Source organism: Neovison vison, chromosome 13 (assembly GCF_020171115.1).
Source record: "Neovison vison isolate M4711 chromosome 13, ASM_NN_V1, whole genome shotgun sequence".
Classification (NCBI taxonomy): Eukaryota; Metazoa; Chordata; class Mammalia; order Carnivora; family Mustelidae; genus Neogale; species Neogale vison.
In genome coordinates, this window is record NC_058103.1 from 15,627,534 (window position 1) to 15,645,847 (window position 18,314).

At 57.0% G+C, this 18,314-nt stretch overlaps 1 protein-coding gene across 4 annotated transcripts; it reads right to left on the bottom strand.

The window, feature by feature from the left end:
• Positions 1 to 725: 725 nt before the first annotated feature.
• On the bottom strand, positions 726 to 15,635 carry RPS6KL1 (ribosomal protein S6 kinase like 1). 4 transcript variants are annotated; one of them, XR_006381679.1, is made up of 11 exons: positions 15,218 to 15,635; positions 14,275 to 14,399; positions 13,332 to 13,424; positions 6,268 to 6,315; positions 5,756 to 5,888; positions 4,387 to 4,995; positions 3,919 to 4,008; positions 3,694 to 3,776; positions 2,465 to 2,560; positions 1,053 to 2,200; positions 726 to 913 (listed from the first exon to the last, which is right to left on the bottom strand). XR_006381679.1 is itself a non-coding variant. In XM_044231004.1 (11 exons), exons 1-11 carry the CDS (start codon positions 15,555 to 15,557, stop codon positions 1,129 to 1,131), a joined length of 1,791 nt encoding a protein of 596 aa, XP_044086939.1. In that variant the 5' UTR covers positions 15,558 to 15,635; the 3' UTR covers positions 726 to 1,128. The 4 variants fall into 4 exon arrangements, 3 of the variants coding, with proteins under 3 accessions (XP_044086939.1, XP_044086937.1, XP_044086938.1); XM_044231004.1 differs by having other exon boundaries at positions 726 to 1,195; positions 2,094 to 2,200; XM_044231002.1 differs by having other exon boundaries at positions 726 to 2,200.
• Between the last annotated feature and the right edge of the window lie 2,679 nt (positions 15,636 to 18,314).

Below are 18,314 nucleotides of genomic sequence, written 5' to 3' on the forward strand. Positions count from 1 at the left end.
CTGTCATGGGAACGAAGTGGCCTCAGGACAGAACCAGAGTTAATAGGTTGTGGGGGGGAGAGGGAGAAATGGGTTCAACAAAAGGCAGAACTTTAGTATTAATCTGTCCTGGGCTTGGTGCCAGACGCTTTCTCTTGTAAACTTACAAAGGAGGTATTATTAACCCCATTTTGTCTAAACGAGGTAGACTGTAAGCCCCATAAGGGCTGCGACACCAGTATTCCGTATTCAGGGCCCAGCAAGGTATCAGGTGTGCAAGTGTGTGTTGCACGGACGAGGCCCAGAAGTTCAGAAGCAACTCACACTTCATGTGGTGGTGGTTGGAAGCAGTCCGGTGTGCTAGCATAGCAAAAGCACAGACTTAACAGGCTCCCCGGCTCTGACCAGCCCTACCCTTAATGTCTTTAACGGGAGCCACCACCCATCTTTGGGCTCACTGTGAGGAGGATTAGACTACTGTCCTGTCGCCCCCCCACCCCGCCTCCCCAGGTACCATGCCCCCCTCGTAAGACTTCTCTATTTCCCACAGTTCCAGGGCCCCCAATATGCCATCCCTTCCTCTCAGCTCAAAGCTGTGCAGGGCACAGGCTGGCATGCCCTTCACCATCACCCCCGCTTCGTACCCTCTACTGGACCCCAAGCTCATGACTATCATGGAGCTTCTCTGAGGGAGCCTTCCACTCTCCCAGCAGGGCTGCTCTGGTCGCATTCAGGAGGCAAGAACACCAGAGGCAATGGCAGGCTTTATTAGGGTACAGGGTGGGGGAGGTATGGGCAAGCCCCAGGGAAAGCACACGCAGTCTGTTTCCCCCAGCTGCCCTTTGCAGGAGTGGTCCCTACCCCTAGTCAGTCTGGCTGTGAAGGCCCAACTCTGATGAAGTGTCTGGCGCCCCCTGGTGGTGGTGGTGAGACACTGGAAGGAAGAGGTTGGGGGCAGAGGTCTGGTGAAATTTCCTTCTTAGGTGCCACACCCCAGTGACAGGGTGAGCCCCCAGGGGAATCAGAGGGCCCCCCATACCTGGGAGGGGACTTTCTTTGAGGTAACTACTTACCCCGGTTCCTCTGGGACCAGAAACATTTTTGGTTCTGGCTAAAAGCTTAGGCAATCATTCCATGTGTTATGTGAAGTCACAGTGGACGGTGAATTGAATGGACCCTCAAGACGAAAATGCAAAATGATAAATAGGACAAATGCCTGAGAGGGGAATTGTAACGGGTACAAAGTGTGGTAGTGGCTCCAGCCTGAAGGCCCATGGGGCAGGCTCCCCTTTCCACTCCGGTGGGCTAGCTGGGGAAGGGAGCCCTTTACTCTGTTTTCAAAATGACTAAGGGGCACTAAGTGACTCCCTCTCCCCTTATACTTATCCTGATTTCCCTCTCCTGCCTGCCTTTGTTTTCCCATCTGAAAGCACAAAGGTAGGGGGCATGGTCAGGGTGGGGAGTGGATCATCCTGTCCCCCCACCTCGCCTCCTGCCCCCTGCAGCCGCCTCCCCGCTTTCCCAGCCTCCCACCCCATGCAGGCAGAGCCTGGGAGTGGGAAGTGGCCCCCTAGGTGCACGGCTAACATGAGCAGGCTGGCCGGCCCTGGTTTGGGTCCACTGGCTCAGTGGACCCATATCCTCAGATGAGTGTCCAGAGATGTCCCACATGGGGCACAGGGCAGCTGCTGAGTCAAGAGAGCTTGCAGTCCTCTCAGCAGGCGGCCAGAAGCTCAGAGCTCAGGCTGCGGAAGGCACCTGTAGCCCGGCAGGTCTGCGGTCAAGGGACAGAGAGCTGTTGGCTGGTGGGTGGAGAGCAGATGGGCGGAGGGGTCCGAGCTGCCCAGCCGGGTGAGCTCTCCTTGTCCCTCCCCCACAGCAGTGACCAGAAAGGGTCTCCAGAGCTGGCTGGAGGCCGCCTAGCCCCTTCTGGGCAGTGGTGATGGTTACGACAACGCCCAAGAGTGGTGCTGAGCGGTGGCGGGGGGGCAGCTGCCCTGCCTTCTTCGCCCAAGGGTCACTGATGAGATGGGCCTGCTCTGGGCGACAGGCAGAGGGGAGAGAAAATCCAGACTAGTCCAGCAGCTTCCATGACCCACTCTGGCCCCTCTTACCCCCCCAGTTTGCTCCACTGGGTACTGCTGAAAAAGGGGTGTGCCTTGAGCTTGTCTACACCGCCACCTCCGGCGCCCAGGCGTCGGGCAGGATCGAACTGCAGCAGCTGTGGAAAAAGCCCAGTGGGCTTGACGGGCCTTCCCAGCCCCTTCGCTGAAGCCTGGGCTGACCTGGGGACGGGAGGCGGGGTGGGGGTCCTAGCCACCACTCCCGGCCCACGAAACCCCAGTGTTGTTGGGATACCAGCATGGGCAGATTTGTTGTCCCCATTCCCCCCCTGCAGCCGCATCAGACGACAGCCCAGGGCTGTGCCCTCCCAGCTCCTGCCTTCCACGCTAGAGGCTGCTGCCTCTAGGCCAGCGTAGCTCACCTCGGTCAGGAGGGAGGCCGCGGGGCGGCTGAGCCATTCAGGCAGCTGGAGCTGTGTGTGGGGCTGGATTCCTGAGGGGTGGCTCTGCGACAGGGCCTGCAAGAGACAGGGAGGGGGTCGCCCCAGCAATGTCTGTCCGTGCCAGCGGCAGCCAGCTTTACTCCCCTTGAATCATGGCCCATGGGGACGAGGAGGAGGGTGGTGTCCTGCTCTGGAGCTACTACCTGCCGTGTGGCAGAAGATCCCTGACATCCCTTGTCCGTAATTTCCACCACCACCCTCAAAATAAGTTCTAGGACCTTCATTTTAAAGTCAAGAAGCAGGCTCAGGGAGGTAAAGGGACTTATGCTGAGTTCAGGGTCTGAACCCAGGGCTCCCTGGTCTCCAAGCCTGCCAGAAGCATCCATCTTGGGTTGTTTTCAGGGCAGGCATCTGTCAGGAACAATACCGGAGCTTGTCTCCTTATGGAAAGAAAATCTCCACGGCAGGCCATGGAATGCCACTGTCAGGGCCAAGGCAGGAGCTCCCTGTGCTCCAGAACCCTGCAGTCCTGGAGCACGGAGAGGACTCTCGGGGATCAGGCAGAGCTGCAAGATGCAACCAGGAGGAAGGCCAGGAGCCCTGGGCTAGAGAGGCGGTGGGAGGCGGAGGGGAGAGAACCCACCCTTGGGGCTCTCGGAGACTCTTTAGCAGACACACTCATCCGCTCCCGTCATTTCCTGCTCAGCTGTAGTCTGGCCTTTCCTTTGCTGCTTGGCCTGACCAGCCCCCGTGTGACGCTGTGCTCACCGAGAAGCACAGAGGCAGAGCCCGCTGTTTGGCCAAAACTGGACCTTACAGCCCAGACGGGCGTGGGTGGGGGGAATGATGCCGCGGCCTTCCAGGGATGAGAGGTTGTATCCAATCCCAGCCTCCCTCCAGGTGTTCTCCGGAAACCCTCCCTGACTATCCCAACTCAACTCTCATTTACCTAAGTTGACGACCGTCCCACTAGCTCTAGCTGCTAGGGTGGCAGGTGCGCTCAGTGTGCCCGTGACCTGGGCTGGAGCGGCTTCCCAGGGCTCTCAGGGCCTGTGGGGGCAGCTATGGGAGACGGGGAGGGGGAACAGCCCGGTCTTGGAAAACCAGGTACCCTCAGCCCCGACCCTGGCTGGCTGGACAAAACTGAGCCGATCCTGCAGTCGGGGACACCCCCCCCCAGGGCCCCACCCCCCTGCCCAGCTACTCACGGTTCCTGTCAGCATTTCATAGAGCAGAGACCCAAAGCTCCACCAGTCACAGGCTTCCGTCAGCTCAGAAATCCCCCCCACCTCTGTGGCAATAAGAACACACGTGTCCCAGCCTCACCCAAGAGGGCTGGTCCCTCTACCCCTCCTCCCCAGACACGGCCCCTCCCCTCTGCCAGCTCAGCCCCACGGCTCCACCCACAGAGGCAGCCCCTCCTCCCCTCTTGCCTGGGGCGCTGTAGAGATTGTCCACGGCCTCCCTGCAGTAGTGGGGCTCCACCTCGGACCACTGGCCAAAATACGTGAGCCGGATGTGACCTTCTCAGCCAGCGTGCGTAGGGAGGACAAACGGGAAGGAAACTTGTGTTTAGACGTCCTGGAGCAGGTGGCATGGGGAAGGGGACTCCAGGGCTTCCCCCGACAAGCTCAAAGCAGGAGCCAGTGGCTGCACTGGGCAGAGCCCCCCTAGGTCCCCTAAGGCCCAGGGAAAACCGATATTCCTAGGAGCCGCTGCCCGGTACTCAGGTTCAACCTTGGCCAACTAGACTCGGCGGGGTCCCGTATGAAGAGGCCGGGGGGAGGCTGGGGAAGCAGACGGCCTCAGAGGTCCCTGGGACTTTGAGGACCTCTCCTCCTCAGTCTGGGGGTGGGGTGAGGACAACCTGATCCCTCCTCCTCCTTGGCCTGGGCGCCTACCTGCCTGGTCCAAGAGCAGGTTCCGGGGGTTGAGGTCTCGGCACAGCACCCCCTGCTGGTGCAGCGCCTCCAGGGCCAGCAGGGTCTCCGCCGCCCACTGCTTCACCTGCTCCTCCTTCACTCTCCAGGCGCCCCAGCCTGACCCTGGGCGGGCCCTAGCCGCTAAGGGGCGGCTCGGACTCCTGCCTCGGCCACAGGCCCCCAGCACCCGGACGGCCCCCTGATGAACCCAAGGGAGCCCCCAAGAGGGCCTCATGTCTGAGCTCTGGCCAGGTCGCCGCCTGGCTTGGAGGTGCAGGCGGCCACCTGGGGCCTTCGGAAAGTCCGAGGGGCAGGAAGTATGGGTCCTGGCGGAGGGGTCGCCTTCAGCCTCGCTCTGGGGCATGACAGGCAGGGCCTCCCTGGCTGGGGGAAGTCTCCGGGAAGTCCGTGGAGGCTCCAGAAGGATTCTGTCCTGCAGGCGGGTGGGTTCCCGGGGGAGCAGTGCTGGGGTCTGGAGGCCGAGGGGTGGGGTGAGTGGAGCCTTCATCCTCTCTGGGCTGGAGCCAGATCTGCCCCCAGACTGTTGGGGCTGCTCCTGGGAGAGCAGATGCGACCAAAGAGTGCCTCCTGGGCCGTGCAGAGGAGCAGTGAGCATGGGGACAGGGGAGAAAAAGAGCATGGACCCCAGGTCCCCAACTCTTGCCTCCCCACTATCCACCATGGTCCTCACCTGTGTCCCTCCCTCACCAGCCCAGAACGCCCTCTGTTCTCCCTCTGGCTCACCCTGAGGGGACCCGGCGTCACAAGTTGGCACAAAATTGGCGCATGACCCCAAGGGAATTGTGAATTATTATTCCTACCCTTGGTTTGTGTGGTGGGTTCACCCGTGCTCAAAATATTATAATTTTTTTTACTTTTTAGGGAGAACAGTAGGATGAAATTTAACGAAGTAAAAAAGGCCAGGCATGGCCCTGAAGTGACTCTATGTCATGGCCCAAGGATATGTCCCTCATTTAAAAAAACAAAACAAAACAAAAACCACTGTGCTAGGGGTGAGGGGTTCCACGGCCCCACTGCCGTCCTCACTACCTTAGGTACCACCGTCCTATGTGGCCACTCCGGAGAATGGGCATCGACTGGAAAAATGAAAAGAGCCCAAACTGGAGGAAATGGTGACACGGGGGACATCTGCGTCAACGCCCTCTCCCAGCCCAGGACATGAAATTCCTCCTCAAGATGTCCCCTGCCCCAGCCGGGTCCCGCCGTCCTCCCCCAGGAAACCCGGGTCCGCTGCCCGGGGCCGTGCCTCTAGCGCGTTACCCCCTCGTCGTGCTTGGCATTTCACGGGGATGAAAGAGGCCATGGCCCAGCCCCAAGGGCCCCTCACCTGGCACGTGCTCCAGCTGCAGGAAGATGGAGTCCTCACTCACGAAGTAGCGGAGCAGCTTGGTCATGTAGGGGACACCATGCGGGATGATCGTCAGCCGCTCCCGGTTCGCCACAGGACACCTGGACAGGCTCTGGGGAGAGGGTAGGCGGGTCAGCGCGGCCCAGACCAGGAGGAGCCCTGCAAGGGGACATCCTAGCTTGGCTTTAGGGGCAAACAGATGATGGAAGTTAGAAGCTACCCCGGGGAGCAACCGCCTCCCTCCAGTTCCTGACCCGGGTCTCCCCCTGCTCCCACCATGGAATCCAGGCCCTCCACCCTCCGGAACAAGGAAGAGACAGTACGTGTGTCTCTCCGGGAGGCAGGGGACATGCTCAGCTTTTAGATTTGGAGAGAGCCTGGTCTCCAGATACTGGCTCTGGGCAGGAGGCTCCTCAGAGGGGTAGGCATTTCCAAGAGCAGTGAGAAGCCCCCGGGGAATGCAGGATGGCAGGGGACTAAGTGGCACCTGCCTTTACCACGAAGGTCCCTCCGGTCACTGGGTCCTGGACCAGCTGCACCTGCCAAGGTCCAGGAGGCACCAGTCAAGGCACAGGCTAGTTCCTGGGGCTCCGGGGCCCAAGCCCCAGCCCCCCATTTCCTCCACCGAGGCCAACTCACTCCCAGGCAGGGAGGAGGGCAGGCTGCAGTGGGGTAGAGTGTGCTCCTGGCCCCCCCCTGAGCTGACATCAACCCTGCCCTGCTCACCCCCCTTCGTTAGACCTGCGGCATTAGCTCTGGTGCCAGCCCTCCGGTCAGGCTGGGAGCCCGATCACAGGGTCTAACTTCCTGTCTCCCCACTGGGCGAGGAGCAATGTGAGAGCAGTGACTCCCCTGTCCAGCTCCGTATTCCCAGAGTCCTGCACGAAGCAGGGAGACCATCGTCCCTCCTGCCGGGTTTGAGGGTGTCCTGACTGGGCGGGACCTCAGAGCCAGTCACCTGTTCTGATCTCTGACAGGTGAAGCGTCTAAGGCTCCGAGAGTGTGGCCCAAGGTCACTCATGGGCTGGGCCGTGCCTGGGCACACACAGGCTTGGCACGCTCGTTTGGGTCCCTTCCCCTGTCTGCCCCTCCTCTTTTTAAAAATAGTCTTTCTCTCTGGAGGCGTCTTTGGAGAACAGCCCCCTTCTCCCGTTGCTTTTGGTCTGAGGCAGCAATATGCCAATGGCTGGGTCGGGGCCTTGTCTGGAGTTGGTCCCTTGACCCGTCTCTGTGGTGGGCAGGGGTGGACCCCAGCCACAGGAGGGAGCAGGAGCGTGCCGGGACAGGAAGGATGAAGATCTGGCTGTGGGAGGGGCATGTGGGGGCAAGCCCAGCACCCTGATGGCATGCCTCCTTGGCTGGCTGCCTGCCCTGGAGGCACCCCCCCCTTGGTGGCAGATGGGCCCCCCTGTCCCCCCGAAGCCAGGCCACTGGGCAGTCACAAAGGCTGCATCCTAGGATTGGGGTGGGAAAGGGGCACTGCGTTTAAAACCTGGGCAAGTGAATTGATTTTCTCATCTACCAAACAGGAATTACCAATGCCCACCTTCCCTCTTTACTGGTTTGTTGAAGCCATACATAGAAAAGCCCTTTGTCAACCCACAGAATGGGAGAAGATACTTGCAAATGACACTACAAGGGGCTGATACCTAAGATCTATGAAGAACTCCTCAAACTCAACACACCCAAAACAGATAATCACGTTGAAAAATGGGCAGAAGACACGAACAGACACTTCTCCAAAGAAGACATACAAATGGCTAACAGACACATGAAACAACGTTCATCATCATTAGCCATCAGGGAGATTCAAATCAAAACCACACTGAGATACCGCCTTACACCAGTCAGACTAGCAAAGATTAACAAGGCAGGAAACAACGTGTGTTGGAGAGGATGTGGAGAAAGGGGAACCCTCCTACACTGTTGGTGCAGCCACTTCAGAAAACAATGTGACGATTCCTCAAGATATTAAAAATAGAGCTTCCCTATGACCTGGCAATTGCACTACTGGGTATTTACCCCAAAGATACAGATGCAGTGAAAAGAAGGGCCATCTCTACCCCAATGTTCATAGCAGCAATGGCCACAATCACCAAACTGTGGAAAGAGCCAAGATGCCCTTCAACACACGAATGGATAAAGAAGATGTGGTCCATATATACAATGGAGTATTACGCAGCCATCAGAAAGGATGAATACCCAACTTTTGTATCAACATGGACGGGACTGGAGGAGATTATGCTGAGAGAAATAGGTCAAGCAGAGAAAGTCAATTACCATATGGTTTCACTTGCTTGTAGAGCATAAGGAATAACACAGAGGACATTAGGAGAAGGAAAGGAAAAATGAATTGGGGGAAATGGGAGGGGCAGACGAACCATGAGAGACTGTGGACTCTGAGAAACAAACTGAGGGCTTTGGAGGTGAAGAGGGTGGGGGGATGGGTGAGCCTAGTGGTGGGTATTAAGGAGGGCACGGATTGCACGGCACTGGGTGTGGTGCATAAACAATGAATCCTGAAACACTGCATCAAAAACTAATGATGTACTGTATGGGGACTAACAACACAATTAAAAAAAAAAAAAAAAGGCCCTTTGTGGGCACCTAGGTGGCTCAATCAGTTAAGTGTCTGCCTTCAGCTCAGGTCATGATCCCAGGGTCCTGGGGTTGAGTCCCTTGTCAGGCTCCCCCTGCTTCTCCCTCTCCCTCAGCCTGCTACTCCCCCTGCTTATGTTCTCTCTCATTCACTTTCTGTCAAATAAATAAATAAAATCTTAAAAAAAAAAAAATAAAGTCCCTTTGTTCCTATAAGGAAGGAGAAGGCCAGTTACCACATTGGCCAAACTGCCTCTCTGAACCTTGTTCAACTTCAAAATGGGGTCACGGCCGTACCTCCCTTAGGTCAGTAGGGGGAACCTCTTCCAGCAGACAAGTCTAACGGTGGCCTGCCCCTGCCTTGCCACATGCCCTCCCTCAATAATCTGTAGTCACTGTTCCTAACACTGTCGTAGGCAAGCCCCAAGCTGGTAACAGAGCACTTACCCTGCACTAAATGCTTAATATAAATTACTTAATTTTAGCCCCACAGCCCTACAAGGTGTCATTAGTGACCCATTTTATTGATGAAGTTCAGGTTCAGAGAGATTATGTTACCTACAGTCCCACTGCTAAAAAGGAGGTAGAGGCAGGATCTGAATGCAGACAGGGCTGATCCCAGAGCCCTGGAGACCTAACTACAAGGGGGGCACAGCCGGGTGACCATGGCACCTGCCCTCCCCTCCGGGCCTCAACGGGCTCCCCAGTCAGTGTCCTTCCTGAGGCAGCAGTGACGCCTGCCTCCTGACCACTAGAGGGCTCTCCTCTAACAGCCAGAGATGGAACCCAGCCTGGTCCCAGCTCCTTGACCAAATTTGGGCAACGTTTGAAAAAGCAAGAAAGAAAATTCTGGGGTCATTTAGGAGAATCGAGTTTCCCACAAATACTGACACTCTGGATAATTCCCCGCTATCCCTTGCCAAATGGGATTCCCTACCACCTTGTCCTGGCCAAGGTCCTCTCAGAGAGAGTCCAAAAAACCAGCGGTGAAGGCTGGGGAAACCAGATTTAAAACTTGATCAGTATACCGGAACAAGTGTGTTTAATTATATATATATACACACAAATATACATATGTATACATATATATGTATATTTTTAAAGATTTTTATTTATTTATTTGACAGACAGAGATCACAAGTAGGCAGAGAGAGAAAGAGGAGGAAGCAGGCTCCCCGCCGAGCAGAGAGCCCGATGCGGGGCTCAATCCCAGGACCCCGAGATCACGACCTGAGCCGAAGACAGAGGCCTCAACTCACTGAGCCACCCAGGCTCCCCATATATATATATTTTAAAATACACACGCACATGCGTACACACAGACCCCTATCTATTTAGAAAGAATTAGACAGGGTGGCTCAGTGGGTTAAGCCTCTGCCTTCCGCTCAGGTCATGATCCCAGGGTGCTGGGATCGAGCCCCGCATCGGGCTCTCTGCTCAGCAGGAAGCCTGCTTCCTCCTCTCTCTCTACCTGCCTCTCTGCCTACTTGTGATCTCTCTGTCCAATAAATAAATAAAAATCTTAAAAAAAAAAAAAAAGAATTAGACCAAAACATTAATAGCACTTATCTTAGAGCTAGGTAGGATGGTGTGGAATATATACGCTGTTTTAAACTCCTCCCTCTTTTGTATATGAAGAGCGGAGGGGCATTTTCCCCTTCAAGTAAGCAAACAAAAAAATCCTTCTCTTTTGCTCAGTGCTATGGGGGACAGAGCACTAGCTATTCACTTTACCGTATGAACCTCCATTTCATTCTCTATAATATAGACCATTATTAAAATGCAGCACTGCCCAAGGGCACCTGGGGAGCTCAGTGAGTTAAGCATCTGCCTTCGGCTCAGGTCATGACCATGGGGTCCTGGAATCGAGCCCCGCATTGGGTTTCCTGCTCAGTGGGGAGCCTGCTTGGGTCCTTCCTCCCATCCCTGCGTGGGCGCGTGCTCTCTCTCAAATAAATAAATCAATCTTGAAAAAAATAAAATGCAGCGCTGTCCAATAGAGCATGAAAGAAACATGGGTCTGCACTGTCCAACAGAGAAACCACGAACTGTACGAAAAGCTATCAAGCCCTTGAAACGGGGTTAGTGTGAATGAGAAGCAGAATATTCAATTTTAACTAATTTTCACTTCAATAGTCTTATGTGGCTAATGACTAGTGGACCGGGCTGCACAGTCTAGTGCTCTCCCCCTGGGGCAACTGGAGGGTTTAATGCAACAGTTTTGCAAATGAGAATGTGCCTTACTCATGTCAGATGAGTGTTGCTTTTTGGAAGGTAGAAGGTAGTTCTGGGCCCCCCTTTTTCACCTTTTCATAAAGGGGTTTTCTTTTTTTTTTAAGATACCCACTGAGATCTTGGGACGCGGAACAATGAAAACTTCAGTGAAACACAGCAACCCTTTCTTTGAAAATGCCCGAAGTATCAAAATCCCAGGAGGGCTCTCTCATGGAGCAACCAAGTCCAGAAGTTCCAAACAGATTCTCTGACTCCAAGGCCCACAGGCGCCTGGGACGGGAACCAAGGGGGCAGGGCAGGGACAGGAGCAAACCCGAGGACCAGTGTCCCATTAAAACCAGCAGCGCACCCCCCGCCCCCCAACTCGACCCCTTGCTGCCACGCGAGAATGTGAGCCAGCATTGCCAGATCTTCCAATTTTGCAGGAGAAGCAGGCTATCTGGACTTCTATGTGAAACCTGCCAATTTTTAAATGTTGGTAAGGAATGATAATTTTTAAAAAACACCCCTGTGTTTGAGCCAAAATAACAAGAAGTGACTTGGATGGCCTTTTTCTTCCCCATGCCTGGGTTCTACATGAGGCTCAGCAAACACGTGGTGATATCTCTCAGGCCCCCCATGCTCCCTGAGAGCAAACCCCTGGGTATTCTAGCCAGGGACCTATCCAGTCCCGCCCCCCTCCCCCACCCCTCACAGTTCCCAGCAACCCCCTCCCCCTGCTAGTACCTCCTTAGCCCCTAGGCATCCCTCTCCAGCCTAGTTCACCTAACAACTGGGCATGGGTGAGGGGGGAACTCCAGGCTTCCTGAGCTGACCCTTAGCCCCACCCTGCACCCACCCCTCCACCCCCACCCCCACCCCTGGGGGCTGCTAGCCTGTGCTGCCCCCTCCTGCCAGGATCTGCCCCTACAGCACATTCAGGCCTGGCTGCAAGGATCTGGGCCCGGGGGAGGGGGGTGCGGCTAACTTCTCTCCTAATTTGGGGACTGTGGTGTTCCTGACTTGGAAATGCCCCTGGAAAGGGAAGCAGGACCTCAGGAGGAGGTGTGCTGGGTGCCCCAGAAAGGGTAAGGGTAAGGAAAGAAAGACAATGTCAAAACAGAATGGTTGGGCTTGGCCTTAATGTGTGCTTTCCATACGCACAGGCCTCGGAATATTGGATTCTGAAAATGCTTTGCATATGCGTGTCCCCGGGTCAGACAGATTCGGGAAATTCTATCACAGGCCTCCTTCTCGGAAACGCACGGTATACATTTGCATCCCCAAAGCTCGGCAAACTCCGATAATTAAAAAAACAAAGTCGGGTCACTGTAACTCCCTGTAACCCACACCGGTTGGACCTGGAAGCCCCCTGTCCACACCACTTATCAGTTCAGCAGGATTCCACGTGAGGAAAAGGTGGATGCTGTCTCCTCCTGGCAGGTCTGCGGGAGCCGCTGTGTTTGGCCAGGGCCCGCACAGCCCAGTGAGTGCCGTTGGAGGGAAGGCAGATGGAAGCCGGCCGGCCCTTGGCTGACAGACTGGGGCCCGTTCCAGACACCCAGGGAAGCAGCTGGAGCGCGGCTGGGGGACGGGAAGCCTGCACGCCTCCCTGCCCGCCCTTGTCGCTAGCATTTAGAACCATCAAACACGTATCAAATGTTTCAGCGTGTGCCAGGCCTTTCCCAAAAATTATTTCATTTTAGTTCCCACATGCCCCCTTGAGGGGGAGGACTCTTACCCGGCTTACAGATGAGGAAACCAACCGGGAGGTGAAGGGGTTTGCTGCGGCCACACTGGGCATGCAGCAGGCGCCCTCTATGGCTCCCAGGCCCGGCCAAATCCCCCAAGGCGTGTTTAAATTACAGACTGCCTGGGCTCAGCCCTGGAAATTCTGACTCAACGGGCCGGGGTGGGCCCAGACATCTCTTTTTAGGAAGCTCCCCCAGGTGATGCCGAAGAACAGCCAGTTTGCAAACCCCATAGCAACTGAGTAGCAACTATTCAGGTGTGGCCTGGGTTGGGGCAGAGGGCGACCGAGTACTGGCTCAGATCTCATCTGACCCAACTGTCTGGCCTTCTGGTTCTCCTGCTCTGATGAGTGTCCCACGTTCAGGTTGGAATGCCGGCTCCTATTCCCCTGCCTGCCCCACAGGAGGGAAAAGAGCCTCAGGCAGGGTCAGGATGAGGGTGGGCAGGGGAAGGGCAGGGGATGGGCAGAACTGTTGAGGCCCGTCTGGGCGCCGGGACCCTCTGCAGGACAGGCTTTAGGAGAGGAGTGTAAAATTCCACCACAGGAACTCCTCAACCTTACTCGGGGAGCGGGGGGGCAGGGGATCTCCAGCAGGCCTGCAGCCCTGGGGTGCACAGGGAGAGTGGGTGGGGGCCTGTGGAGAAGTAGAAGGGGAGTGAGCGGAGCAGTATGTGCTGGCGGGCGGGGGTGGGGGGGTGGGGAGGGGGCCCTGGGCACTGCCTTGCTGGCTTCGGTCTTGAATCTCTGAGGGAGTGGCTCCCTGAGCTCCAGGCCATGGAAAAGGGGCTGTTGCCTCTTCTGCTCCCCTTTTCCTCTCCAGGACCCGACTGATGTGTGCTGGGGGGTGAGAAGGGTGGGGAACCCTGGACACAGCTGCTCTCCTCCCCTGGGCCCCGCTGACCCCTTGCCAGCCCCTTCTCCCCACCCACCACCCCGGTCTGCCTACCCCATCTCCTTCAGCACCAAATGCGGGGCCATCAGCTTACTCACCTTCTCGATGACCCCGACCACCCTGCAGCCCCTCAGCTGCTCCAGGGCAGAGCTCAGTGTGCGGATGGGCCGGAGCCTCAGTGTGCTGAAGCCCTGCAGAGGTGGGAGACAGACCCCAGACTCAGGGCCCAGCCTTCCTCAGGCACCGCTTCCACGCCAGGCCCTCCTCCAGCTGTCAGGACAGTAGGAGGCACTAGGGGGCAGACCTGAGGTCCCTGGAGCCCAGGCCTCATAGGGAGGGAGAAGCTGGCCCTGACTGGCAACGGGCCCACCCTGGCCCCGGGTGACCACACCGCCCTCTACACTCACCCCCGCCCCCCACCAACCCCCCTCCAAGACCCAGGGAGTCCTTGGCCTTCAGATCCCGTCTTAAAAGCCCCACCCAAAGGAGGCAGCCACTCCCAGGGGTGGGGAAATAACCCACGCCCATGTGGTCTCAGGGAACATGGCATGTGGCCCAGGCACCTGCTTTGGGGGAAAGCAGACTAATAAGATGCAGAAGAGAAAGCACATTTCCAACACTGTGGTGCATTTCTCGAAAAACCCCGAGTGTAAGTGGACCCATGTGGTTCAAACCCATTCAAGGGTTAGCTGTGCTCCCTGAGGCCATTCAAACTTCACCAGACGGAGGAAACTTCGAGTGTGTACACATGGAGCTTGTGTACGAGCCATGCGTGAGAGTCTGGAGGGGTGTGTGTGTGTGTGTGTGTGTGTGCGCCCTGGGCGGGGGTGAGACTGGCTGGGAGATGATTCACTAAGTGTCTGAAGATGAAGGAACTAGCTGGGTGTGGGAGATTGGGGGAGCCAGCAGGATAGCAGGGGGACAGCCCTGTCCCTGCACGCAGCCCAAGACAGGAGGTGACAGCCTTCTGGCCTGTGGGGAGGTGGAGCTCAGCTCTCTCCCCACAGAGCCCCCAGGCCTTTGGGGAGCCGGTCTCCTCACCGTGCCAGGGCTGGCTCCCCCACCCAGGGTCTTCTGCAGGTGGCAGGTGAAGATCTCCTCGGCCCGCCGCAGGTACTTGGTAATTTTCAGCTTCACAGCCTCACATCGCTCCTTGTTGGGGTCGACTGTGGGGTAAAGGATCCACCCTAGCCCCGGAGGGCTGGGGTTCCCACTCCCGCCGCCTGCCCTCTGCTCTCCAGCAGAGAGGGCGCCTGCTTCCGAGGCTGGTCTGCAGACCATGCCCCGACTTGGTGCCCCAGCCCTCCTCCGGGTGGGAGACACACCCTGGGGGAAGGAGCAGAGTGGGGATTTCCGTGTCCATTTACAGAGAAGGAGACAGAAGCTCCCAGAAAACACCCCTCTGCCATCTCTGACACCCAGTGTGAAATGGCCGGAGTGGGGCCTGGGACTGGAAGAGGGACAAATTCACTGGGCAGTCCGAAGCCCCGGCGGTGGGGGGCTCTGTGGCAGGGGGGTGGGACCCGTGAAGGAGGGCCTGACTCCTACTGACACCTACCCCCGACCCCCACTGCCCTCAGGGGTCACCTGGCCTCAGGACCAGCCTCTCCCCTGAAGAGACAGTGCCTCACTTTGCCCTGAAAAGGCTGAACTCTCTTTCTCGGGAGCCCCAACGGTTCAAACCTCAGCTCTGCCAATGAGAGCTATGGAAACTGAAGCCGGTAATTTAACTGCCTGGTGCCTCAGTTTTCACATCTGGCAAATAGGAATAAAAGTAATTCCTCTATACGACATCGACAACGCATAGAGTTACTCGCATTACTGGGAGGGAAGCCCTTAGACCAGGGTCTGGCATATAGGAACTGCTCACACAGGCCAGCTATCAGTACCATCCTTCTCACTCAGCACAGACAGACGGAGGACAGGCTGAGCCCAAGCCGACCCTTCTGCAGTGGCTCCCGCCCCTGGCTGGTCTGGCCCTCACCATGCACGCCACGCAGCAGCACGTCCACGCCATTCTGGTAGTGGTTGAAGGCGGCCTCGTAGTCCTCACTGACATCACGTTCCAAGGCCAGCCGGATCTGCGTGGCGGCGTCCACCAGGTAGTCACGCTTGGTCATGTCAGGAGCCCCAGGAGCCACCAGGTTGCGAATCTGCTCCAGGTACACGTGGGCCTGAGACCGAGCTCGAGAGCAAGGCTCAGGCTCCAGGCCAGGTCCCGGAGGGCACTCGCAGGCCACCAGGCTCATGGTCGCAGCCCTGTGCTGGTGACCTGAAATAAACAGACGCCCCAGGGAGGCCACGGCAGGGAACAACACCCCCATCTGTACCCTGCTTTCCTCCGCTGGAGACTGGGAGACTAATGTTCACCTCCAGGGGCTGGAGGGATCGAGCTGGTGCAGGGAACATCCCTTTACTGGGCACACCTTTTGTAAATAGTGATAATAGAATAAAAACATGCTCGGGGGGAAAAAAAAAAAAACCATGCTCGGGGCTCCTTCTTTCAATTCAAATTCAGATCAACAGGTATTTCATGAGCACTGGAGAGAGCTGAGGATATCTGTGATTCAGAACGTCCTTCCTGGGTTCTCACAGACAGACTGGTGTCTCGCACATGGTAAACATATGCTGACCACATGCCAAGGCTGTTCCTCACACTGTTCCCTCCATCCTGCCTGTTCTCCTGGTCATACACCTCCTACAGGAATCTTATCATCCTTCAGGGTTCAGCTCAGTGGCACTTCCCTCTGAACAGGAGAGTTGTCCTGCTTTATTTCTATTTCCTTTGGTGCCGAGGTCAGCAAGTGAGGACCCCACCCTAGAGAGCCTGGCAGAGCATTAGGCACAAGGCCTGGCCTTAAACCTGTGGGCAGGTAAACTGATGGAGGGACAGATTCTGGATGGAGGTGAAGGAAGGAGGACAGGGCCAACCCTGCCCCAGGGAGGCAGCGGCACTAAACTCCTGGCTGGCTGAGTAAACCAGGAGGCCACATGGCCTCCAAGGACCTGACAGCAGCTGCTCCCCAAGCAGTGTGACACAAGTGGACAAAGGGAGAAGAGCAGTGGCTTCAGGAAAGGAAGGGACCCTGAGAGCGGCCAGCAGAGCTGCCTCCCCCACCCCAACCCAGCCTCAGTGGCACCTGTGCTCTCTAAGGCCCCATTGAGAAAGGCAGGGCCTGAACTTCCAAGACTAGGCCACCTCTGGCTCTGCGGAGAAAGGGACTCGATAGAGCAGGATGGGGTATGGGGCAGGGAGGGAAACCCATATCTGCAAGCGGGGAGCGGAACCCTGTCCAGGATGCGGCCAGGGGATGGAGGGAGAGATGCCGCACCCTTCTTGCTCCGCCCAGCCCTCCCCCCCTCCCTCCCCCTGGGGACCAGCAGCTCTGAGGCCTGTGTAGGGGTGGGGTGGGGGTGCCAAGGCTGAGGGGCTGGGCTGCCCGAGTCAGCCCCCCGGGCCACCCCGCGGGGCTGGCTGTCGCGGGACAGGGCTGCCGGGCGGCGCCTGGACACGGGAAGCGGAGCGCCCAGCCCGCGAGTCCCGGCACGCAAGGTGCGCCAACCCGCGCGGGCGAGACGGAGGAAAGCGTGCTGGGCGCGTGAGAGGAGGGGACACCCTAGCCAGGAGGACCGGGGCCCGGAGGAGGGGCCGGGCAAACCCCGTACCTGCCCGAGCCAGGAGCTCGGTCCGCGCGGCCGGACCTACCCCTGCCGCCACTGCCCCTTCACTCGTGCGGGAGACCGTGCGGCACCCGCGCCGCCTTGCGCCCTCAGGCCGGGTGCGGGGGTCTGGCCGGGTGCGGCCTGCCCATTGGCTGCGGATGAGCTCATCCCCCGGCGTTAGAATAAACCGCCAATCAGCACCCGGCTCCGCTTCTGCGGCTCTTAAAGCCCCAGCATCCGCGAAGCCGCACCTGGGAGAGGGAATGGGGTGGCCGAGAGGGGGATGGTGTCCGTAATGACCGGGAGAGCCTGCTTCAGAAATCTAAGCCAACTAGGGGAGCAGGGATGGTTCAGTCGGTGGAGCTGGGACTCTTGGTTTGAGCTCAGGTCATGGTCTCTTGGTCCTGATGGAGCTCTGGGAGGGCCCTACGCTCAGCGAAGAGTCTGCTTGAGATTCTCTCTCTCCCTCTCCCCCTCCCCATTCTCTCGGTCTCTCTCTCAAAATAAATAAATTTTAAAAAGAAAGAAAGAAAGAAATCTAGGCCGACTAGAAAACATGCATGCCGCTTCCGGGACTTTTCTCATTATTTCATTCTTTCATTCAACTATTTAATACTTTTGTACTGAGACATGACTATGCAGGAGGAAGGAGGTGCGGAGACCCAGCGCTGGAACAGACAGCCTCTGCTCGCGTTTTCAGGAGTTTACAGTCTAGGGAGGGATCTAGGGATTAAAGAACCACAGAATACAGTTGATATTTCATTCCAGTTGGGATCAGATGTGTGTGAGAGGAGCACCAAAGGGCCTATGAGACTCACAACAAGGGGAATGACCTGGTCTGGGGGGTCAGAAGGCTTTCCAGAGGAAGTGATAACCGAAGTGGGCATACAACCCTTACTAGCACCCCAGTGCTGCATTCATGCTGTCCTTAGTGCACTGTGTCTTCCCTGGATACATTAACATAAGTCCTCTTTCCTAAAACCCAATGCCTCCTCCACTATCCTCACTCCCAGCCAGAGACACACTTCCTTCTTCCCTTGAAAACACAGGAGCTCTCTTCTTCTGTTTGCTATCTGCCTGCCAGCCAGGTCTGCACCCACACAATGCCTGCCCACCTCTTCCCACAGATGACCTGTCTGTGACCCATCAAAGGCCAGACTTCCACTTGGGATCCGCCCTATCCCATCACCTGTGCAAGAAAACTTCTCCAGCAATTCTCCCCTCTCTGTCCTGCATCATTACTTTTTGACTCCCACTGGATTGTTCTCGTCTGATACAAGCATAATGCCGATTCTCCCATTTTAAAAGCAGAGCAAGAAAACAAAACAAACCAAAATCACTCTTGGCCTCCCTTCTCCCACTATCTACCACCCTAGGTTTGTAGCAAAGCTCCTTGAAAGAGAGGTCTATGCTCACCG

What these genes read in the sequence shown, in the direction of transcription:
- RPS6KL1 (XM_044231004.1), bottom strand. Translation starts at nt 15,557, where the DNA reads ATGGGGGTGTTGTTCCCTGCCGTGGCCTCCCTGGGGCGTCTGTTTATT. An exon ending in GGGGAGCCAGCCCTGGCACG is followed by an intron (nt 13,425 to 14,274) that starts GTGAGGAGACCG and finishes CCACCTCTGCAG; the next exon opens with GGCTTCAGCACACTGAGGCT. An exon ending in GAGGGACCTTCGTGGTAAAG is followed by an intron (nt 5,889 to 6,267) that starts GCAGGTGCCACT and finishes CCCTCTCCCCAG; the next exon opens with AGCCTGTCCAGGTGTCCTGT.